This window comes from Entelurus aequoreus, linkage group LG07, assembly GCF_033978785.1.
Source record: "Entelurus aequoreus isolate RoL-2023_Sb linkage group LG07, RoL_Eaeq_v1.1, whole genome shotgun sequence".
In the NCBI taxonomy this organism is placed as follows: Eukaryota; Metazoa; Chordata; class Actinopteri; order Syngnathiformes; family Syngnathidae; genus Entelurus; species Entelurus aequoreus.
Window position 1 is genome coordinate 79,589,256 of NC_084737.1, and position 25,643 is coordinate 79,614,898.

At 39.4% G+C, this 25,643-nt stretch overlaps 1 protein-coding gene and 1 long non-coding RNA gene across 3 annotated transcripts; one reads left to right on the plus strand and one right to left on the minus strand.

The window, feature by feature from the left end:
- Nucleotides 1-1,036: 1,036 nt before the first annotated feature.
- On the minus strand, nucleotides 1,037-25,643 carry LOC133653205 (uncharacterized). Of its 2 annotated transcripts, XR_009826684.1 has the most exons (4): nucleotides 25,232-25,643; nucleotides 7,206-7,284; nucleotides 4,193-4,534; nucleotides 1,037-1,313 (listed from the first exon to the last, which is right to left on the minus strand). It is a non-coding gene; the product is annotated as an uncharacterized LOC133653205 (long non-coding RNA). The 2 variants fall into 2 exon arrangements; XR_009826683.1 differs by lacking the exon at nucleotides 7,206-7,284 and having other exon boundaries at nucleotides 25,232-25,580.
- On the plus strand, nucleotides 22,265-23,309 carry LOC133653204 (transcription factor HES-2-like). Its single transcript, XM_062052265.1, has 3 exons — nucleotides 22,265-22,371; nucleotides 22,462-22,645; nucleotides 22,722-23,309. The coding sequence occupies exons 1-3, from the start codon at nucleotides 22,285-22,287 to the stop codon at nucleotides 23,063-23,065; spliced, it is 615 nt and encodes a 204-aa protein (XP_061908249.1). The 5' UTR covers nucleotides 22,265-22,284; the 3' UTR covers nucleotides 23,066-23,309.

Consider the following 25,643-nt stretch of genomic DNA (forward strand, 5'->3'; position numbering starts at 1 on the left):
TCAGCCCTAAGATTTACTGATGTTAATTGCTGTTTTGTATTGCCAATGCATACACACACACACACACACACACACACACACACACACACACACACACACACACACACACACACACACACACATATATATATATATATATATATATATATATATATATATATATATATATATATATATATATATGTATATTATGTAAACATACATATACTATAAATAGCATATATGTATATATTATCAATTGTGTGTATATTTATATATATATATATTTTTTTCTGTTAATTTTATATATATATATATATATATATATATATATATATATATATATATATATATATATATATATTATGTAAACATATATATACTATAAATAGCATATATGTATATATTATCAATGGTGTGTATATTTCTGTATAAATATTTTTTTCTTTTGATTTTATATATATATTTACATATATACAAAGTTTATATAATCATATATATTATAAATAGCATATATGTATATATATATATATATATATATACATATATATTATAAATAGCATATATGTATATATATATATATATATATATATATATATATATATATATATATATATATATAAAAATGATAATAATAAGGGATATATTGTACATAAAAAGAGGGTACACAGGTTAAAAAATTTAAGATTTACTGATGTTAATTGGTGATGTATATGTATATTATATAAACATATATATATATACTATAAATAGCATATATGTATATATTATCAATAGTGTGTATATTTATATATAAATATTTTTTCTTTCAATTTTATATATATATATATATATTTACATATATATGTATATAATATATATATATATATATATATATACATAGTTTATGTAAACATATATATTATAATTAGCATATATGTGTATATTATCAATAGTGTATATATATATATATATATATATATAAATATATATATATAATATATATATATATATATATATATATATATATATATATATATATATATATATATATAAAATTTATTTTTTTAGTGTGGATCTGCAGCCTAATTGAATTGAATTTCCATTTCCATTTTATTATTTATTTCATTCGTTTAAAAACAAATGCAGCCACAGCATTTAGCATGAATGAAAATGAGCAGAAAGAAGTGTTTTGTTTTTTTTAGGCTATAGAAATGTGCAATATGACGTCACAGCCATCCTGTGCATGCTTGATGAAAAAATGTTGTGCAGCAGATGTTTAGTGTTGGTGGCGTTGTTTCAGGCTTGGGATGCTCCCTGGTACCATTTGATAGGTCCTCTCTGCTGGTGTAGCACTGCAAAAAAAAAACAACCCCATAACAGTCCTTATATGCTTTATTTATTTATCTTTTTTCATCAGTATGATCAACTTAAAGTGTATTCTTTGAGGGAATTTCATTATATATATATATATATACATATATTGTAAATAACACATAATTTTTATTGGCTAAATAATTGTCAGTTTTGAGACCGTTTAAGAGGTTTTAATATACCAAATATGTTAAATATAGTGCATGATCAGCACTGCACTAATGTCTAATAATATGCACATTTGTAGGGTGAGCTAACAAACTGTGTAACCAGGTTTTTGGTCTTGTATTTATTATTTACATTCATCTTCCCATATGTGCACAAACAATTTTGGCATGTATTCGCTTAACTTTTTCAGGGTTTTTGCATGTAAAAATGACAAGCACCTATACATTGCATCATATACAGTAATCACTTTTAAAATGTATTTTCTTTACCCTGGCTAAAAAAACAACATAATGTAGCTAAACACACACACACACACATATACACACACACACACTCGCACACAAACAAAACATAGGTGTAGTGTGGTAACAGTAAAGGCCAGGATCCGGACTGGTCAAACTGTCAGTAAAGGCTAAGTCACCATCACAGGTGTTCTGTATACCTGTGAGGACAGTCTTTTATTAATCAGGAGAGTCATCCCCTCAATTATTCTCATACATTTTTTTTTTTTGTTACAAACCAAAACCAGTGAAGTTGGCACGTTGTGTAAATCGTAACTAAAAACAGAATACAATGATTTGCAAATCCTTTTCAACCTATATTCAATTGAATAGACTGCAAAGACAAGATACTTAACGTTCAAACAGGTAAACTTTGTTATTTTTTTGCAAATATTAGCTCATTTGAAATTTGATGCTTGCAACATGTTCTAAAAAAGCTGGCACAAGTGGCAAAAAAGACTGAGGAAGTGGAGGAATGCTCATCATGCATTTATTTGGAACATCCCACAGGTGAACAGGCTAATTGGGAACAGGTGGGTGCCATGATTGGGTATAAGAGTAGATTCCATGAAATGCTCAGTCATTCACAAACAAGGATTTGTGAACAAATGCGTGAGCAAATTGTTTAAGGACAACATTTCTCAATCAGCTATTGCAAGGAATTTAGGGAGAGGGGGTGGGAGAGTCAATCAGGGTGAGGGGGGGATGGTGGGGCTTTGACTTTCCTGAAGTCCAAGATCATCTCCACTGTTTTCTGGGCGTTCATCTCCGGGTTGTTGAGGCTGCACCAGGACGCCAGCCGGTCCACCTCTCTCCTGTAGGCGGACTTGTCGCCATCCGAGATGAGCCCGATGAGGGTGGTGTCGTCCGCAAACTTGAGAAGCTTTACCGACTGGTGACTGGAGTTGCAGCAGTTTGTATACAGGGAGAAGAGCCAGGGGGAAAATACACAGCCCTGAGGAGTACCAGTGTTCGTGGTTCCATTGTCCGACACAGTCTTCCCCAGCCGCACGTGCTGTCTTCGGTCCGTCAGGAAGTCATTGATACAACTGCAGAGGGAGTCGGGCACGCTGAGTTTGGTAGAGCTTGTCTCGTAGCAGTCCAGGGAGGATGGTGTTGAAGGCAGAGCTGAAGTCCACAAATAGGATCCTGGCGTAGGTTCCTGGGGAGTCCAGATGCTCCAGGATGAAGTGGAGGGCCAGGTAGTGATTCCCAGAGCCCAAAAAAAGTCTGCGGGCTATAGAGCGTTTTCTGTTCGGGCTCCAGTACTATGGAATGTCCTCCCGGTAAAAGTTAGAGATGCTACCTCAGTAGAAGCATTTAAGTCCCATCTTAAAACTCATTTGTATACTCTAGCCTTTAAATAGACCCCCCTTTTTTTAGACCAGTTGATCTGCCGTTTTCTTTTCTCCTTTGTCCCCTCGCCGGGTTATTCCGGTTCCCGTGACCATGGATGAGATGCTGGCTGTCCAGAGTTGGGACCCGGGGTGGACCGCTCGCCTGTGCATCGGTTGGGGACGTCTCTGCGCTACTGACCTGTCTCCGCTCGAGATGATCTCCTGCTGGCCCCACTATGGACTGGACTCTCACTGTTATGTGGACCCACTAGGGACTGTACTTAGAGGGGGGGTTACCCACATATGCGGTCCCCTCCAAGGTTTCTCATAGTCATTCACATCGATGTCCCTTGTGTGGGCTCTGTGCCGAGGATGTCGTTGTGGCTTGTGCAGCCCTTTGAGACTTTTGTGATTTAGGGCTATATAAATAAACATTGATTGATTGATTGATTGATTGATTGGTTCACTGCATTATCTACAGACCTGTTGGCTCTGTAGGTGAACTGCAGTGGGTACAGGAGGGGGGCGATGATGTCCTTGAGGTGGGGCAGGACCAAGCGCTCAAAGAACTTCATGACCACAGACGTCAGCGCCACCGGCCTGTAGTCATTAAGTCCTGTGAGCCGTGCTTTCTTGGGGACAGGGACAATGGTGGAGGTCTTGAAGCAGGACGGCACGCGGCATAGCTCAAGAGAGGTGTTAAAAATGTCAGTGAAGACAGGAGCCAGCTGATCCGCGCAGTGTCTCAAGGTGGAGGGGGAGACACCTTCAGGCCCGGGGGCCTTCCGCGCGTATCTTGTCTTTGCAGTCTATTCAATTGAATATAAGTTGAAAAGGATTTGCAAATCATTGTATTCTGTTTTTATTTACGAATTACCCAACGTGCCAACTTCACTGGTTTTGATTTTGTACATGTGTTGCGAAAAGCACCAACTCGGCAAGTCCAAGTAAAATAAATCAAATGTGAGCAAAACATAATAGAGTTACGTTTTCAACAAAGGCAGCAATCATAAATGAAGCTTTCAGCACATACATCGATTGTTATATTTTGATGAAGATGAGGAAACTCCTTACCTGAAAAAAAACGATGCATGATTTATCCGAGAAAGTCTTGATCCCAATGTTCTTGACCCGGCCACACACAAAGAAGTTGTAGACCTCCATGCTTTTCAAAGTTTTCATCTGTTTTGTCGTGTAAAATGTCTGAAGCACATGTCTGGGAACGCGGTCGACGGATAAACCCTGAGGTGACTCGTCGTGGCTCGGGTGGTAGAGTGGCCGTGCCAGCAACTTGGGGGTTCCTGGTTCGATTCCAGCGTCCACCATCCTAGCCACGTCCGTTGTGTCTTTGAGCAAGACACTTCACCCTTGCTCCTGATGGGCCAGGTTATCGCCATGCACGGAAGCTTCCGATATCTGTGTGTGAATGAAGAAATAGTGTCAAAGCACTTTGAGTACCTTGAAGGTAGAAAAGCAAGTATAGACTTAGACTTAGACATACGTTAATGATCCACAAGGGAAATTTTTTGTACAATTTACAAGTATACTTACTATTTACCATTTAGATCACTCGACAAATCTTGTCTTGGATTCTATTGCATAGTTTGCATTTTTTTGCTCGTATCTGCTTTTAGGGGTAAGATCTAGGCCCCTTGCGTACTCAGATAGTTCACACTCTGATTGCTGCACAGTAGCCATGTTGGTTTGGTGGCCCACCAGTTTGTTTACGTCTGTTCAAAAGTCACGTGTTTGAATACAATCTACAGTAATAAAGACACAAACATAGTTGGACTAACACTGAGTCACCAATATGAGGAATTATTTGTTTGGCCACTTCCATGGTATGGTACACAGGCAACCTGACTGTAAAAAAGGCTCTTTAGCTATAACTGAGACGGCAAATGAAAACTGAGACATATTATTGGTCTAATTTTGTCTGGGTGTCCGAAAACGGAGGTACAACTGTATTTTGTGAAAGTGTCTCATTTACTAAACTATATCACTGTTATGTTTTTAGTGTCAGAAATAACGAGTGAACTCACATGTGAATAATCACAAAAAGATATCGCATTACAGGAAATAATCATGCAATTTATTTTGACCTCACATGCTCCTTTACCTTAACTCTGGATAGATACAAACCCCAAAACCAGTGAAGTTGGCACGTTGTTTAAATTGTAAATAAAAACAAAATACAATGATTTGCACATTTTTTTAACCTTTATTCAATTGAATAGACTGCAAATACAAGATACTTAACGTTCGGACTGGAAAAATTTGTTATTTTTTGCAAATATTAGTTCATTTGGAATTTGATGCCTGCAACATGTTTCAAAAAAGCTGGCACAAGTGGCAAAAAAGACTGAGAAAGTTGATGAATGCTCATCAAACACTTATTTGGAACATCCCACAGGTGAACAGGCTAATTGGGAACAGGTGGGTGCCATGATTGGGTATAAAAGCAGCTTCCATGAAATGCTCAGTCATTCACAAACAAGGATGGGGCGAGGGTCACCATTTTGTGAACAAATGCGTGAGCAAATTGTCGAACAGTTTAAGAACAACATTTCTCAACCAGCTATTGCAAGGAATTTAGGGATTTCACCATCTACGGTCCGTAATATCATCAAAAGGTTCAGAGAATCTGGAGAAATCACTGCACGTAAGCGGCAAGGCTGAAAAACAACATTGAATGCCCGTGACCTTTGATCCCTCAGGCGGTACTGTATCAAAAAGCGACAATAGTGTGTAAAGGATATCACCATGTGGGCTCAGGAACACTTCAGAAAACCACTGTCAGTAACTACAGTTCATCACTACATCTGTAAGTGCAAGTTAAAACTCCACTACGCAAAGAGAAAGCCATTTATCAACAACACCCAGAAATGCCGCCGGCTTCACTGGCAAGGTGGAAAAGTGTTCTGTGATCTGACGAGTCCACATGTCAAATTGTTTTTGGAAACTGTGGACGTCGTGTCCTCCGGACCAAAGAGGAAAAGAACCATCCGGATTGTTATAGGCGCAAAGTTGAAAAGCCAGCATCTGTGATGGTATGGGGGTGTATTAGTGCCCAAGGCATGGGTAACTTGCACATCTGTGAAGGCACCATTAATGCTGAAAGGTACATACAGGTTTTCGAGCAACATATGTTTCCATCCAAACAACGTCTTTTTCATGGACGCCCCTGCTTATTTCAACAAGACAATAGCCACTTTCTGCACGTGTTACAACAGCGTGGCTTCATAGTAAAAAAGTGCGGGTACTAGACCGGCCTGCCTGTAGTCCAGACCTGTCTCCCATTGAAAATGTGTGGCGCATTATGAAGCCTAAAATACAACAACGGAGAATGTTGAACAACTTAAGCTGTACATCAAGCAAGAATGGGAAATAATTCCACCTGAGAAGCTTCAAAAATGTCTCCTCAGTTCCCAAACGTTTACTTAGTGTTGTTAAAAGGAAAGGCCATGTAACACAGTGTGACAACTTTTTTGCAATGTGTTGCTGCCTCTGAATTCTAAGTTAATGATTATTTGCAAAAAAAGTTGAGTTTCTCAGTTCGAACATTAAGTATCTTGTATTTGCTGTGTATTCAATTGAACAATTTAGACAACGTGCCAACTTCACTAGTTTTGGGTTTTGTAGATAAAACTGTTGTGCATTCGAGTAAAGCATGTTTTAAAAATGGATCCCATTCTGACAATGAAATTGAATATGTGTCCAAATATTGTGGTGGTTTTCAAGTTAATTTAAATTATGCACGCAAATGATAACCTGTGATTAATCATGATTAACCCAAATGCAAAACTGTTATTAATCAGATGTATAATCATCATTTGACAGCACTAATTAAAAGTAATATACAATATTCAAATCACATCGAGTGTGTTTTCCCATGCAGGATAACACTGCACCCAGCAGATGTTTCTTGCATGTTGGCTTTCATAAATAAAAGTTTGGCTTGGGATGCCAAACTCGTGATGTGACGTACAATTTAAAGGCGGAGGTTAAAAAAAATCCTGTGTGTGTGTGTGTGTGTATGTGTGTGTGTGTGTGTGTATGTGTGTGTATCACCGCGATGGAGATCAACCTTGCAAGCAGCCTGCAGACTCTGTCCATGCTTTCTTTTGTTTCACGCCTCAATACATCACCATGGCCCCATCTGGAGCCTGCAGGGCCAAGCATGGCTCGTGTCAGTCTCATGCCACTCATAAGAGCAAATACTATATCTGCAGCCTCGTCCTAATATACTAACGAACAGGTGGACTATTAACAAAAACACTCAACTAAATTGCACTTTTAATTGCAGAATATACTTTTGTTAATGCTGTTATCATTTCAGAATAATGTAGACATGCCTTTCAATTTGACTATTATTAATGATATGCCTTTTCAAGTGCAACACAACATACTTTTAAACTATTTGTTTTAATATATATATATATATATATATATATATATATATATATATATATATATATATATATATATATATATATATATATATATATATATATCATAAAAATTACAAAATTATATATATATATATATATATATATATATATATATATATATATATATATATATATATATATATATATATATATATATGATACCCTCATCACCCCCACCCTCCTTGGGCTGCCGGAAGCCCCTTTCATAATTCTATACTTCTCAGCATGTCCTTCAACAAAAGATCACTGTCCTCTCAGCTTGCACAGATGGATAGCCACGCTAAAACTAGGACAAAAACCCTCCTAACCGAAACCCCTCTATATCCTTCCTTCTTTCATTCTTTCTTTCTTTCTTTTTTTTTTTTTTAAATGGTTCTCCTGAAGGGACCCGTTCCCATGCATACTGGACTTGGTGGCAGTTATTTGGGGCCCCATGGGACACGGCGCGTGCAAAGCGGCATTGAAAAAAAAGGGAGCTGTCGCTCGCAGGGGGGCTTGATTTTTTTGTTTCCAAGTGTAGAAAAAACAGTTTGAACAGAAAATATACACATTTTGGTGGTGTTTGTATACATAAAAGCTCTTAAACGTGGATTAACTTCTAAAAATGTAAATAATAGTGCCTCCAATTATAGTCACCAGAAATTGAATGTCTTGTTAAATCTCAATAAATGCACACATTTAGGAGCTGTTCTTTAGAAAGAGCCATTAAAAAAACTTGCCTGTTATTTTGGCGAGTTATTTTAGTTTGTTTTTTTTATCAAGGAAACAATCAATGGTAGCAGGTATAAGGTAATATGTGGATCAGAAAAAAACAATTTGCACAAACATTACACTAATGGTCTGAATTACTGTGTTATGAAATATTGGCTTATAATTTAGTTGTTTTTTAAATTGTAGACTTTTTGACTCGGGGGCCGCATTGGGTTAAAACATTTGTATATACCGTATTTTTCGGACTATAAGTCGCAGTTTTTTTTTCATAGTTTGGCCGGGGGTGCGACTTATACTCAGGAGCGACTTATGTGTGAAATTATTAACACATTACCGTAAAATGTCAAATAATATTATTTAGCTCATTCACGTAAGAGACTAGACGTATAAGATTTCATGGGATTTAGCGATTAGGAGTGACAGATTGTTTGGTAAACGTATAGCATGTTCTATATGTTGTAGTTATTTGAATGACTCTTACCATAATATGTTACGTTAACATACCAGGCACGTTCTCAGTTGGTTATTTATGCCTCATATAACGTACACTTATTCAGCCTGTTGTTCACTATTCTTTATTTATTTTAAATTGCCTTTCAAATGTCTATTCTTGGTGTTGGCTTTTATCAAATATATTTCCCCCAAAAATGCGACTTATACTCCAGTGCCACTTATACAGTATATGTTTTTTTCCTTCTTTATTATGCATTTTCGGCCGGTGCGACTTATACTCCGGAGCGACTTATATTCCGAAAAATACGGTACGCGATGATGTCACATTATAGACAGTGTTGGGACTAACGCGTTACTAAGTAACGCGTTACTGTAACGCCGTTAGTTTCGGCGGTAACTAGTAATCTAACGCGTTATTTTTTTATATACAGTAACTCAGTTACCGTTACTACATGATGCGTTACTGCGTTATTTTACGTTATTTTTATGTAGTATCGGCTAGAAACTGAAGATCTGAGTGTGTTTTATTGGAGCGCTCCAGTGGAAAATAAGAGGCGTGCTTTCTGTGGGTGGGGGAAAGCACGCCTCCCCGCAGGGGAGACGTTCCTCCAGAGCCGTACTTCGGGTCTAACAACCTTCACTTTACCCGGAAGAGGGTCTTTACAGCTGAGGGTGAATGACGAGCCCGGCGGTTTGTTGCAACTTTGTGACTTTATTGCACGCAGCCATCCACCAAGCTAGAGCACCTACACGCACTCACTGTCGCCGCTCCCTCACCTCTCTCGCCCACTCACTCACTGACGTCACTCACCTCTCATGCTGTCATATCTTAAAGGGCCACACACACACACACACACACACATACGCTACTCTCATAACAACTAACAAGACATCATGGCGAAGCCAGAAGTCAAGTTTTTTAACATGGAGACATTCTCAATACTTTTCTTTTGTCGAGCACAAAGAAAATAACATTTTAGTTAAATGTAAGTTGTGTCTTGGATCAAAGATCCTATCTACTTAGAGTTAAAGTTAAAGTGCCATTATGTTGCAGCTATTTAAAATAGTTTTGTCAATTTTTTCTGGCCTGAAATAAATTGGCCCTTTGAAAGATATCTTTGTCTTTGTGTGTTGTATGTGGAGCACATTGTTTGTGTGTTGTATGTAGACCACATTGTTTGTGTGTTGTATGTAGACCACATTGTTTGTGTGTTGTATGTAGACCACATTGTTTGTGTGTTGTATGTAGACCACATTGTTTGTGTGTTGTATGTAGACCACATTGTTTGTGTGTTGTATGTAGAGCACATTGTTTGTGTGTTGTATGTAGAGCACATTGTTTGTGTGTTGTATGTAGACCACATTGTTTGTGTGTTGTATGTAGAGCACATTGTTTGTGTGTTGTATGTAGAGCACATTGTTTGTGTGTTGTATGTAGACCACATTGTTTGTGTGTTGTATGTAGACCACATTGTTTGTGTGTTGTATGTAGAGCACATTGTTTGTGTGTTGTATGTAGACCACATTGTTTGTGTGTTGTATGTAGAGCACATTGTTTGTGTGTTGTATGTAGACCACATTGTTTGTGTGTTGTATGTAGACCACATTGTTTGTGTGTTGTATGTAGACCACATTGTTTGTGTGTTGTATGTAGAGCACATTGTTTGTGTGTTGTATGTAGACCACATTGTTTGTGTGTTGTATGTAGACCACATTGTTTGTGTGTTGTATGTAGAGCACATTGTTTGTGTGTTGTATGTAGACCACATTGTTTGTGTGTTGTATGTAGACCACATTGTTTGTGTGTTGTATGTAGAGCACATTGTTTGTGTGTTGTATGTAGACCACATTGTTTGTGTGTTGTATGTAGACCACATTGTTTGTGTGTTGTATGTAGACCACATTGTTTGTGTGTTGTATGTAGACCACATTGTTTGTGTGTTGTATGTAGACCACATTGTTTGTGTGTTGTATGTAGACCACATTGTTTGTGTGTTGTATGTAGACCACATTGTTTGTGTGTTGTATGTAGAGCACATTGCTTTCTGAGTTGAGTGATGCAAATGCATGTGAAGTTGATCAACAGATGGTATTATTCTCCAGTGCAATAACAGTACTGAAATGAAGGCTAAAAGGGCATTAATGGGAGCTTTAAAAAAAGGGGGGAAAAAAGAAGTAACTAAATAGTTACTTTTCACAGTAACGCATTACTTTTTGGTGTAAGTAACTGAGTTAGTAACTGAGTTACTTTTTAAATAAAGTAACTAGTAATTGTAACTAGTTACTGGTTTTCAGTAACTAACCCAACACTGGTTATAGATGGGGAAAATGCATTTTTCGACAATATGATTTGCCTGAGCAGCTAGGAGACACCAAGAGTAACAAGTGGTGGAAAATGGATTAGAAAGGACAGATAAAAAAAAAAAATATAATAATTTAAAAAAAATAAAAAAAATAAAATAATTTAAAAAAAAAAAAAAAAAAAAAAAAAAACTTTTGTTTCTTTTTTTTCTTTTTTTTAAACTTGGGACTTCCCGCGGTCCAGATTTCGGATACCAGCGGGCCGGAACCGGCCCATGTGCCGTAGTTTGGGGACCCCTGTTGTAAACATTCCATAGAGTGTCCGCCCTGAGATGGGTAGGTTGTGAGTTCAAACCCCGGCCGAGTCATACCAAAGACTATAACAATGGGACCCATTACCTCCCTGCCTGGCACTCAGCATCAAGGGTTGGAATTGGGGGTTAAATCACCAAAAATGATTCCCGGGTGTGGCACTGCTGCTGCCCACTGCTCCCCTCACCTCCCAGGTGGTGAACAAGGGGATGGGTCGAATGCAGAGGACAAATTTCACCACACCTAGTGTGTGTGTGACAATCATTGGTACTTTAATTAAAATAAAGTAGCGCCATCCCCATGCTTTGACAGTGACAATACTTACACAAAATCTAAAAGAAAAAAGTGCATTTAAGTGCATCTTGACTGTAAAAGTTAGTCTGTTTCCATGCACAAACATATTTCATTATCAATGTTTTGTTGGATATTTCTGCATAAATATGATCCATATACTGAACTCCATTATTTTACAAAATCTGTCCTGTGCGTAAATGAGCATTAAAGGCCTACTGAAATGATTTTTTTTTATTTAAACGGGGATAGCAGATCTATTCTATGTGTCATACTTGATCATTTCGCGATATTGCCATATTTTTGCTGAAAGGATTTAGTATAGAACAACGACGATAAAGATTGCAACTTTTGGTATCTGATAAAAAAAAGGCTTGCCCCTACCGGAAGTAGCGTGACGTAGTCAGTTGAACATATACGCAAAGTTCCCTATTGTTTACAATGATGGCCGCATGAAGTGAGAGAGATTCGGACCGAGAAAGCGACAATTTCCCCATTAATTTGAGCGAGGATGAAAGATTTGTGGATGAGTAAAGTGCAAGTGAAGGACTAGTGGGGAGTTGAAGCTATTCAGATGGGGAAGATGCTGTGAGAGTCGGGTGGGACCTGATATTCAGCTGGGAATGACTACAACAGTAAATAAACACAAGACATATATATACTCTATTAGCCACAACACAACCAGGCTTATATTTAATATGCCACAAATTAATCCTGCATAAAAACACCTGCGTGTTTGTTATGCTAGCTCCTAGCTCCTCTGCTAGCTCCATAGAACACGCCAATACAATTCAAACACCTGATCAACACACACAATCACTCAGCCCAAAAGACCGTTCACCTAACCCAAGGTTCATAAAGCTTATATATTTTTAAAAAGTTACGTACGTGACGCGCACGTACGGTACGGTACGTGTTATGCTAGCTCCTAGCTCCTATGCTAGCTCCTAGCTCCATAGAACACGCCAATACAATTCAAACACCTGATCAACACACACAATCACTCAGCCCAAAAGACCGTTCACCTAACCCAAGGTTCATAAAGCTTATATATTTTTAAAAAGTTACGTACATACGCAAAAAAAAGTTGCGCACATACGGTCAAGCGATCAAATGTTTAGAAGCCAAAGCTGCATACTCACAGTAGCACGTCTGCGTCTTTGTCATCCAAATCAAAGTAATCCTGGTAAGAGTCTGTGTTGTCCCAGTTCTCTACAGGCGTCTGTGTATCCAAGTCAAAAGTCCTCCTGGTTAGAGTCTCTGTTATCCGAGTTCTTCCATCTTGACTGCATCTTTCGGGAATGTAAACAAAGAAGCGCCGGCTGTGTACTGTTGTTGCTGACTACGTTCGAAAAATACGTCCATTTCGCACCGACAACTTTCTTCTTTGCTTGCTCAGCTTCGTTCTCCATAATGCAATGAACATGATTGCAACAGATTCACGAACACAGATGTCCAGAATACTGTGGAATTATGAAATTAAAACAGAGCTTTTTCGTATTGGCTTCAATGTGGAAGGCATACCCGTGTTCCCCGGGCTACGTCACGCGCATACGTCATCCTCAGAGGCGTTTCGAACCGGAAGTTTAGCGGCAAATTTAAAATGTCACTTTATAAGTTAACCCGGCCGTATTGGCATGTGTTATAATGTTAAGATTTCATCATTGATATATAAACTATCAGACTGCGTGGTCGCTAGTAGTGGCTTTCAGTAGGCCTTTAATCATAATAAAATGATTGTTTTTCAACTGCAACTTGCTGTTTTTTCAGGGACATTTTATGCACATTCCACATATATTTTATCTAAATTAAAATAATTTATTGCGCATATGTGCATGCAGAGACGGGGGACGGGGGGGGGGGGAACACTGCGCGTAAAATTGCGCTGGCTTTGGGCAAGTGTTGTATTTACATGTAAACGAGACCCTGGAGGGGCCACATGGGAACAAGAGATGCTGATCGAGACCGAATTGGAGAGCAGGGTGGTGGGGGTTGCCGTGCAGGGTGGAGACCGGGTGGGTGGCTGGGGGGTTTCGAGCCAGGGCTTCCCATCTGTTGCGTGGTTTTGGCGCGTGCCGAACGCGTGAATCCACTCGCTGCAATGTTGTACTGCGATTTAAAAAAAAACACCAAACTTAGAGTGAAATGATGCAAGGACATCTGTTATAATTCACTATTTGTGTATTAGATGTGGTGTTATTGCGCAATGGACACTAAAATAAATATATAGTTAATAGTTTCATTATAGCCAATCCAACTGCAGAGCACTTTAAAAATAACCAGTGGACCAAAGTGCCTATACTGAATAATCAATAAAATACAATTATATAAAAGGCACAAATAAAACACCTAAAATATAGTTGAGACGGAAAAAAATGTGGATAAAAAGAATAACCACAATAAACCACAATAAAAGCAAATGAATGGTAATCAATGAACAAATAACTTAAAACCAAATAAAATACTCCACGGTTTTACTTTAACTTAAGAGTGCCCCCACTTAAGAGTTTTTTTTAAAGATAATTGCTGTCTCTTGGCTAATTGTTATGCTTCAAAGTAGGGCTGGGCGATATGGCCTTTTTTTAATATCTCGATATTTTTAGGCCATGTCACGATACACGATATATATCTCGATATTTTGCCTTAGGCTTGAATGAACACTTGATGCATGTATTTACAGCAGTATGATGATTCTATGTGTCTACATTAAAACATTCTTCTTCATACTGCATTAATATATGCTCATTTTAAACTTTCATGCAGAGAGGGAAATCACAACTAAGTCAATGTACCAAAAGTGTATTTATTAAACAGTTATTAAGCAGTGGCACAAACATTCATGTCATTTCAAAACAGAAAGTGCAAGATTGTCAGAGACATTTTAAAACAAGCTATAAGTGCACTTTTGTGCATGATGTCACTAAGATGACATATCAAAACAACACTAAATTAAAGTGTACTTTTTGTACAGAACGCCACTACAATAGTTAAAAACAAATAAAGTGCACTTTTGTGCATGATGTCACACAAGATATTTCAATAACTGTCAAATAAAAATTAGCTTGATTGATTGATTGATTGATTGATTGATTGATTGAAACTTTTATTAGTAGATTGCACAGTGCAGTACATATTCCGTACAATTGACCACGAAATGGTAACACCCCAATAAGTTTTTCAACTTGTTTAAGTCGGGGTCCACGTAAATCAATTCATGATACAGATATATACTATCAGCATAATACAGTCATCACACAAGTTAATCATCATCAGAGTATATACATTGAATTATTTACATTATTTGTGGGGGTGGGATGCGGAGGGGGTTGGGGCGGGGGCGGGGCGGGGGGGGGGGTTAGGTTTGGTTGATATCAGCACTTCAGTCATCAACAATTGCATCATCAGAGAAATGGACATTGAAACAGTGTAGGACTGACTTGGTAGGATATGTACAGCAAGTAGTGGACATAGTGAGCTCAGAAAGCATAAGAACAAGTATATACATTTGATTATTTACATTTGATTATTTACAATCCGGGGAGGTGGGATGTGGTGGGGGGAGGGTGTTAGTCTAGGATTGTAGTTGCCTGGAGGTGTTCTTTTAGTACGGTTTTGAAGGTTTTTCATAAGGTGTTGATCTGGAAATAGTTGATTCGGAATTTTGTGGGTGTGGCACTGGCCGGAGATGTTGATGCAGAGTTTCCAGCACTCTTCATTCTCTAGCGGGTGACTTTTCAAATGATGCTACATTAGCAGTGGTGCTACTTTTTGTAGCAACGCTTTTGCCGCATAAATGTTCAACATTTTCCCGCTTGAAGCCAAACCACCGGCGGACGATGGACCCCGTGCTGTTTTTCTTGGGAATTCATTCTTCCTTCAATTGTTACCAGATTCGCACCTTCTTTCTCTCGTTACCATGTCGCTACTTCTCTGCTCCGCGGGAGCGTGTGACGTTGCACGCACGACAGTATGTGACGTATGTAAGAAGGTGCGCTTGTTTTACGTCTCTGTGAGAAGGAGAGACAAGAAAGAGTGGGAAACGCATGCAGTGTAATGCCCGCAGCTAAAAGCAACTGCGTGAGAATGTATACTCGAATATCACGATATAGTCATTTTCTATCTTGCACAGAGACAAACCCGCGATATATCGAGTATATCGATATATGGCCCAGCCCTACTTCAAAGGAGAATTGCACTTTTTTGAAATTTAGCCTTTATTGTTCACAATCCTTATGAGAGACAAGAACTTATATATATATATATTTTGCATTGTAATTTGTAATAATCGGCTCTTCTAGGTGGCTAGCAATGCAGCTAATGGGTGCAATGGATTCTAACTATGAATCACTCTAAAAATGCATCCAAATACTGCCAACAATACTTCATTTACGTTCCGTAACCTGTATAACAACTAAGCTGTAGCAACATTGTTATTGTAAGAGCGAACACTGAGGAACTCATAGAGAGAGAGAGATCAGAAAGCATAAGAATTAGTATCTACATTTGATTATTTACAATCCGGGGAGGTGGGATGTGGAAGGGAGGGTGTTAGTTTAGGGTTGAAGTTGCCTGTTCTGGTAATGCTTGAAATGACCAAAATACCGTACATTTTTAACATATTACATATTGTTATGAACGTGTCTCTTACTATGTTATTTATACCTACTTGCAGCTAAAATATTTAGATGTTGTTTTAGAGAGTTTTGAAGGCTACAAGGGTGACTCCATCTTGCACGCTTTTTTTCAATCTTTAGAATCCTAAAAAAACCCAACATGTGTGTTCTTGTCGCTCCGAATGATTGTGAATGGTAGTCCCGATAAAAAAGTGTCCTTTAAGTTGTAAGCAAAAATGTGAGTGACAAGCATCCCCGCCATGAGTAGACAAATGTCACCGTGAACTCCGTATGGTCCGACCAAAACATCGGGTCTTACATTAGCTCGTAGCTAGAGATTGTCATAACTTTGTCTTCCGACCATGGGAAGGAGGAAAGTGAGTGTGAAGGACAGTGCTGAGGAAAGGTGGTGGATGATATTCATTGAATTAAAGGAAGAAATCATCAAAAATATGACCGAGCGTGATACGCAATTTAAACGTATCACTGCTAGCCTGCGCCATACTGAAGTAGGAGGAGTCTAACACCAGCTGAGGATGTTAAAATAATATCTAAACAGCGGACATTTATACATGAAAATATAGAGAAGCTGCTGATGGTGTGTTTGGCAGAGAAGCATCCGGAGCCATATACTCTCCAGGGTAAATACTGTACATTACTTCATAAAACATGCTGAAACCGTTAGTAGTACATTCTATTGTTTTTTTTTGTTTTTTTTTACAATATTTGTTAAAGTTAAAAAGTTTGTTTTTCTTTTTAAAAGGCGGTAACACATGTTACAATTGTGCTGTCAATTAAATGTGTAAGTTAAGGCACTGCTGTATAGAACAGAGGCGTCAAAGTCGTTTTCACTGAGGGCCACACCGCAGTTATGTAGGGCCGCTTCTAACAGTGAATACTATTATTACGCAATTTTTTAATGCATTTTATTAGTACATTTTTAAAAAACTAAAATGTAAAAAATATATGGTAAGTTGCAATAATTTCACCTAAAAATGTAGTGTATATCACTGTAAATGGAAAAACAGTACTGCTGTTTTTATAAGGTTAAAAAAGGCAGCTCAGTTGCCAGAATTTTACTGTAAAATTTACTTTTTCTTTTTTTTTTACTGTAAATAAAAAAACTGCAATTTTACAGTAAAATTTTGGCACCTGAGCTGCCAGTTTGTTTGTTTGTTTTTATACTGCAAATTAACAACTGTAGATTTTTCGGTGTATTACTGTAAATGTAAACGGTTGATTACAGTAAAAAAAAAAAGTACAGTTTTTTTTTTCATTTAGAGAAAAATGCTGTAAAAATTACAGTAAATTTCACAATTTTACCATGAAATCTATTGCTATTTTTACATTGCACAATTTGATGGATAACTTGCTTTGAAATCATTATTAGTAGTAGTATTTATTTGTATTTAAAAAATTGTTTGAATGCTTGATAATATATTTTTGCATAATTAGACAATATTTGAATGAACATAATTTGAAATGACATGTAGTACTTTTTTTTCTTCTCCCAAAATAGAAATAAATAATACATTTATTAAGAAAAGTTAGAGTACTTTATTGATACATATTATTTCCAGGCTTTCGAGGGCCAAATAAAATAAAGTGGCGGGCCTCATCTGGCCCCTGGGCCTTGAGTTTGAAGCCTGTGGTATAGAATATCATCAAGACCATATTTCATATGAAACTATGGTTACAGTATATAGCCCAGCCCTTGCACCCAAGTGATGCAGCAGTGTAGTGTCTCTTGCATGCACCCCCACTATAAGACAGCATGCAGGTAAACAAACACCATGTTGGCAACATGCTGGGGGCGAACAAACTGATGTTAGATGATGGCGTGGCGTCTTTTTTTTCCCCATTTCAGAAACGTATTCCTGTTGTCTGTCACATTAGTAGCATGTGATCCTTTTTGTGCGTGCAAGCAAGTGTACAGGCCTACATACTGTATGGTGCTATGTGGACAATATTAACATACACTATTCAACTTTTATGTATTTTTGTATTTAAACAGCCGAAAACATCCATCCATCCATCCATTTTCTACCGCTTATTCCCTTGGGGGTCGCGGGGGGCGCTGGAGCCTATCTCAGCTACAATCGGGCGGAAGGCAGGGTACACCCTGGACAAGTCGCCACCTCATCGCAGGGCCAGCCGAAAACAATCCGTGGACATTCTCATTTAAAAGTTGAAAACCACCACTTTATTGTGCGCAAACAGTGAGGATTTGATTCATAATCGATACTCGATTCAACACGATTCTCCATTCCAACTGATTTTTGCAATGTATTATTTGGTATAATAATAACAACACCTTAACAAAACAGCTTACAGGTTACAAAACCTCCTTTTGGTTGCTGACGTATGACACATACGTGCACCAAGTAAGCATAGAGATGGCCTAAAAAACATTTACTAAAACAATTCGGGATTCGAATGTGATAAAAAACAGTATTTGGCCACCTACCTAGACTCACATATGAACTTGAAGTGCCATCCCATTCCTAACCCACAGGGTTCAATATGATGTCGGTCCACCTTTTGCAGCTATTACAGCTTCAACTCTTCTGGCAAGGCTGTCCACAAGGCTGCGGAGTGTGTTTATAGGAATTTTCTACCATTCTTCCAAAAGCGCATTAGTGAGGTCACACTGATGTTGGTCAAGAAGGCCTGGCTCTCAGTCTCCGTTCTAGTTCATCCCAAAGGTGTTCTACCGGGTTCAGGTCAGGACTCTGTGCAGGCCAGTCAAGTTCATCCACACCAGACTCTGTCATCCATGTCTTTATGGACCTTGCTTTGTGCACTGGTGCACAGTCATGTTGGAAGAGGAAGGGGCTCGCTCCAAACTGTTCCCACAAGGTTGGGAGCATGGAATTGTCCAAAATGTTTTGGTATCCTGGAGCATTCAAAGTTCCTTTCACTGGAACTAAGGGGCCAAGCCCAACTCCTGAAAAACAACCCCACACCATAATTCCTCCTCCACCAAATTTCACACTCGGCACAATGCAGTCCGAAATGTAGCGTTCTCCTGGCAACCTCCAAACCCAGACTCGTCCATCAGATTGCCAGATGGTAAAGCGTGATTCATCACTCCATTGAAGGCGTCTCCACGGCTGTAGAGTCCAGTGGCTACGTGCTTTACACCACTGAATCCCACGCTTTTCATTAGATGCAGCTGCTCGGCCATGAAAACCCATTCCATGAAGCTCTCTGCGTACTGTATGTGGGCTAATTGGAAGGTCACATGAAGTTTGGAGCTCTGTAGCAAGTGACTGTGCAGAAAGTCGGTGACCTCTCTGCACTCTGAGCTTCAGCATCCGCTGACCTCTCTGTCAGTTTACGTGGCCTACCACTTGGTGGCTGAGTTGCTGTTGTTCCCAAACGCTTCCATTTTCTTATAATAAAGCCGACAGTTGACTTTGGAATATTTAGGATGCGAGGAAATTTCACGACTGGATTTGTTGCACAGGTGGCATCCTATGACAGTTCCACGCTGGAAATCACTGAGCTCCTGATCCTGGCTCATTCTTTCACAAATGTTTGTAGAAACAGTCTCCATGCCTAAGTTCATCCAGGACAGCTGGAAGGGGAAGGGGTATGCTGCCTGCACATTTTGTAGATCAGACTTCTCCATTGAACTCGGTGGCCGAATGGATATACTCATTCATGAATGGTCAGAGAAGCACAAGGTGGCGGCAACGCAGCACCGGTCACAGCCCAGTATTATGGGCTACCTTGCTAAATAGAGACCCGAGGGTGTAACATATGCCGAGACAAAGATGGCTATGCTGATAGCTGCAAGCAAACTCCTGTTGTCATTTGCGGATGTGTTCAACAAATCCGTGAAGGATATGTTCCCGGATTCAGAGATCGCTCGCCAGTAGTCAAATGGCAGAACAAAGGCTACTCAAATAGTGAAAGGTAAGTGTTATTTTTTTTTTTAAGTAAGAGGCAAGTACAGTGCAGTTAGTAGAACAACTGTGTTTTCATTACTGTGTACTGTACTGTATATATATATATATATATATATATATATATATATATATATATATATATATATATATATATATATATATATATATATATATATATATATATATATATATATATATATAAGAAATACTTGAATTTCAGTGAATTCTAGCTATAAATATACTCCCCCCCAATCTCCCGGATTCGGAGGTCTCAAGGTTGGCAAGTAGGTGAAGACATGGCCTCAGAAAAGTAGCGTCAGATTTACCGCCTGTCCGAGCACCCACCAGCAGAAATTTAGATCGGCGCCTCCAAACCCCGTTTCCATATGAGTTGGGAAATGGTGTTAGATGTAAATATAAACGGAATACAATGATTTGCAAATAATTTTCAACCCATATTCACTCAAATATGCTACAAAGACAAGATATTTCATGTTCAAACTGATAAACTTTTTTTTGTGTGCAAATAATCATTAACTTTAGAATTTGATACCAGCAACACGTGACAAAGAAGTTGGGAAAGGTGGCAATAAATACTGATAAAGTTGAGGAATGCTCGTCAAACACTTATTTGGAACATCCCACAGGTGAACAGGCAAATTGGGAACAGGTGGGTGCCATGATTGGGTATAAAAGTAGATTCCATGAAATGCTCAGTCATTCACAAACAAGGATGGGGCGAGGGTCACCACTTTGCCAACAAATGTGTGAGCAAATTGTTGAACAGTTTAAGAAAAACCTTTCTCAACCAGCTATTGCAAGGAATTTAGGGATTTCACCATCTACGCTCCGTAATATCATCAAAGGGTTCAGAGAATCTGGAGAAATCACTGCACGTAAGCAGCTAAGCCCGTGACCTTCCATCCCTCAGGCTGTACTGCATCAACAAGCGACATCAGTGCGTAAAGGATATCACCACATGGGCTCAGGAACACTTCAGAAACCCACTGTCAGTAACTACAGTTGGTCGCTACATCTGTAAGTGCAAGTTAAAACTCTCCTATGCAAGGCGAAAACCGTTTATCAACAACATCCAGAAACGCCGTCGGCTTCGCTGGGCCTGAGCTCATCTAAGATGGACTGATGCAAAGTGGAAAAGTGTTCTGTGGTCTGACGAGTCCACATTTCAAATTGTTTTTGGAAACTGTGGACGTCGTGTCCTCCGGACCAAAGAGGAAAAGAACCATCCGGATTGTTATAGGCGCAAAGTTGAAAAGCCAGCATCTGTGATGGTATGGGGGTGTATTAGTGCCCAAGACATGGGTAACTTACACATCTGTGAAGGCGCCATTAATGCTGAAAGGTACATACAGCTTTTGGAGCAACATTAGTTGTCATCCAAGCAACGTTACCATGGACGCCCCTGCTTATTTCAGCAAGACAATGCCAAGCCACGTGTTACATCAACGTGGCTTCATAGTAAAAGAGTGCGGGTACTAGACTGGCCTGCCTGTAGTCCAGACCTGTCTCCCATTGAAAATGTGTGGCGCATTATGAAGCCTAAAATAGCACAAGGGAGACCCCCGGACTGTTGAACAACTTAAGCTGTACATCAAGCAAGAATGGGAAAGAATTCCACCTGAGAAGCTTCAAAAATGTGTCTCCTCAGTTCCCAAACGTTTACTGAGTGTTGTTAAAAGGAAAGGCCATGTAACACAGTGGTGAACATGCCCTTTCCCAACTACTTTGGCACGTGTTGCAGCCATGAAATTCTAAGTTAATTATTATTTGCAAAAAAAAAAAAAAAGTTTATGAGTTTGAACATCAAATATCTTGTCTTTGTAGTGCATTCACTTGAATATGGGTTGACAAGGATTTGCAAATCATTGTATTCCGTTTATATTTACATCTAACACAATTTCCCAACTCATATGGAAACGGGGTTTGTATATACCAACTCCGCAGATGATGCGGACAGGAGCGCCTCTCTCCAATTCATTTCCCCGCATTTCAAGCGCCATGATGCGGTGTCCCCGCCCCCTGTGACGCACCCCCGGGTTGCGCATAAATAGTCCGACTGCGCGGCTCCTCCGCACACTTCCCCGCCCAACAAGCACAACATGAGTCCCGGCAGCATCGCCTCCGAGCTGACCCGCAGTGTCACGTCCACCGTGGCCCAGAGAAAACACGCACACGCCCTTAGAAAGGTAAGACAAATGCACATTAATATGATTTTTTTTTCTATTTTCATGTCGCGAAGTGCATCAATATAACATTTTCCTCCCTTTTTTTTTTAGACTCTCAAACCTCTTTTGGAGAAGAAAAGACGCGCGCGTATTAATGACAGTTTGAGCCATTTAAAGAGTCTCATCCTGCCGCTCGTCGGCAAAGACAACTCCCGCTACTCCAAGTTAGAGAAAGCGGACATTCTGGAAATGACGGTCCGCTTCCTCCGAGACCTTCCAGCCTCTCCCGATAAAGGTGCGCCTCGTTATCATCATCATCATCATCGTGTGCGCTTTCATTGCGTGCGCTAATTCTGTTGTTCCCCCTGCAGACCCCGCAGAAAGCTACAGAGAAGGCTACAAAGCTTGCCTCCAGAAGGTCTCGGCTCTGCTGCCCGGGACGAGCCTGCTGCGGGACCCGGACGCGTGTCAGCGGGTCACGGACTTCGTGCAGCGCGCCATGTGCGCCACACTCACCCCGGCGTGTCTCAACTGCCGTGCGCAGACTTCCAGGAGCTTCCCGCGCGTCCAACAGCGGCTCCTGAGCCTCAAGTCCGGCGTCGGCTCGGTGAGGCCGGAGAGCGGCTCTCCTCAGTCCCAGCGGGGGGCCCCCAGTCGGCCGGCGCAGCAACTACAGCCCGATAACGCCAGCGCGCCCATGTGGAGGCCCTGGTAGATGTCCTTTATTTAATATTAATGTCATCTAGCACAGATGTATGGAAACCAAAAAAAAAAATTATATATATATATCGCAATCCTCTTTGGGGTTTCAAAGGCACGGGTTGTATAGGCAACACTTTTTTGTAAAACCCCAAGGGTTACCAAGTTGGAGGTTTGCACGAAGGGACTTAAAAGTATTTTGGTCTGTGCAAAAAGAATAGTCTGTAAACACTATGTGTTCATTCAATGTCATGAAGCAAAAAAAAGCAAATAAAGATGGAAGAAAATCTCATGTTTTGTTGTAATGGTCTTCTTTTAAAAAACAAACAAAAAAACAAATTAGGGCTGTGAATCTTTGGGTGTCCCACGATTCGATTCAATATGGATTCTGGGGGTCACGATTCGATTAAAAATCGATTTTTTTTTTTAATTCAACACGATTTTTTCCCGATTCAAAACGATTCTCTATTCATTCACTACATAGATTTCAGCAGGATCTACCCCAGTCTGCTGACATGCAGAGTAGTAGATTTTTGTAAAAACATTTTATGATTGTAAAGGACAATGTTTTATCAACTGATTGCAATAATGTACATTTGTTTTAATTATTAAATGAACCAAAAATATGACTTATTTTATCTTTGTGAAAATATTGGACGTCAAGCTTATGAGATGCGATGCAAGTGTAAGCCACTGTGACACTATTGTTCTTTTATTTTTATTTTTATAAATGTCTAATGATAATGTCAATGAGGGATGTTGAAATTGTAACTAATATTGATACTGTTGTTGATAATATTTATTTTTGTTCCACTACTTTTGGTTTGTTCTGTGTCGTGTTTGTGTCTCCTCTCAATTGCTCTGTTTATTGCAGTTCTGAGTGTTGCTGGGTCGGGTTTGGTTTTGGAATTGGATTGCATTGTTATGGTATTGCTGTGTATTGTTTTGTTGGATTGATTAATAAAAAAAATAAATAAATTGAAAAAAATCGATTAAAAAAAAAAAGAGAATTGATTCTGAATCGCGATTCGAATTCGAATCGATTTTTTTCCCACACCCCTAAAAAAAAAAATCATCATAATCTTATTAATATAGAAAAAGGCGGTAAAACGGTAAAGCCTGCACAGGTCATCCTGCAGCCCATTGATGCTGAGAGCAGCTGCTCCATTGTTGCCGCCCCAGGCGCCTTTCTGCATGCTTGCCGCCAAATGTGTGGGAAGAAGTTTAGAGTGGTATCCCTTTGCATGGCACACAGACACTCACTCCACATTCCTGGCATGTTTCCCTGCAAAAGTGGTTGCTAGGGGATACCCAAATAAACACACTTGTGCGACTTTCATATTCAAGGGGCAAGTTAAAGGCCTACTGAAATGATTTTTTTTTATTTAAACGGGAATAGCAGATCCATTCTATGTGTCATACTTGATAATTTCGCGATATTGCCATATTTTTGCTGAAAGGATTTAATAGAGAAAATCGACGATAAAGTTCGCAACTTTTGCTCGCTGATAAAAAAAGCCTTGCCTGTACCGGAAGTAGTGTGACGTCACAGGAGCTAGTATTCCTCACACTTCCCCGTTGTTTACAATGGAGCGAGAGAGATTCGGACCGAGAAAGTGATGATTACCCCATTAATTTGAGCGACGATGAAAGATTCGTAGATGAGGAACATTACAGTGAAGGACTTGAGAGGCAGTGATGGACGTATCTTTTTTCGCTCTGACCGTAACTTAGGTACAAGCTGGCTCATTGGATTCCACACTCTCCTTTTTTTATTGTGGATCACGGATTTGTATTTTAAACCACCTCGGATACTATATCCTCTTGAAAATGAGAGTCAAGAACGCAAAATGGACATTCAGTGCCTTTTATCTCCACGACAATACATCGGCGAAATGCTTTAGCTACGAGCTAACGTGATAGCAACGTGCTTTAACTGCATATAGAAACAAAAAAATAAAGGATAGAAGGAAGGATAGATAGAAAATCAACAATACTATTAAACCGTGGACATGTAAATACACGGTTAATGCTTTCCAGGCTGGCGAAGGTTAACAATGCTGTGCTAACGACGCCATTGAAGCTAACTTAGCAACTTAGCAACGGGACCTCACAGAGCTATGCTAAAAACATTAGCTCTACGCCAGCCAGCCCTCATCTACTCATCAACACCCATGCTCACCTGCGTTCCAGCGATCGGCAGAAGGACGAAGGACTTCACCCGATGCGTTTGGCGGCCCGGAGACGTAGGAAGTCAAGGTGAGGTCGGCGGCTAGCGCGGCTAGCGCTCCAACAAAGTCCTCCTGGTTGTGTTGCTGTAGTCCGCTGCTAATACACCGATCCCACCTACAACTGTCTTCTTTGCAGCCTTCATTGTTCATTAAACAAATTGCAAAAGATGTCCAAAATACTGTGGAATTATGAAATGAAAACAGAGCTTTTTCTATAGGATTCTACGGGTACCATAACTTCCGTTACTCTGACTTCGTCACGCGCATACGTCATCATACCGCGACGTTTCAGCCGGATATTTCCCGGGAAATTTAAAATGTCACTTTATAAGTTAACCCGGCCGTATTGGCATGTGTTGCAAT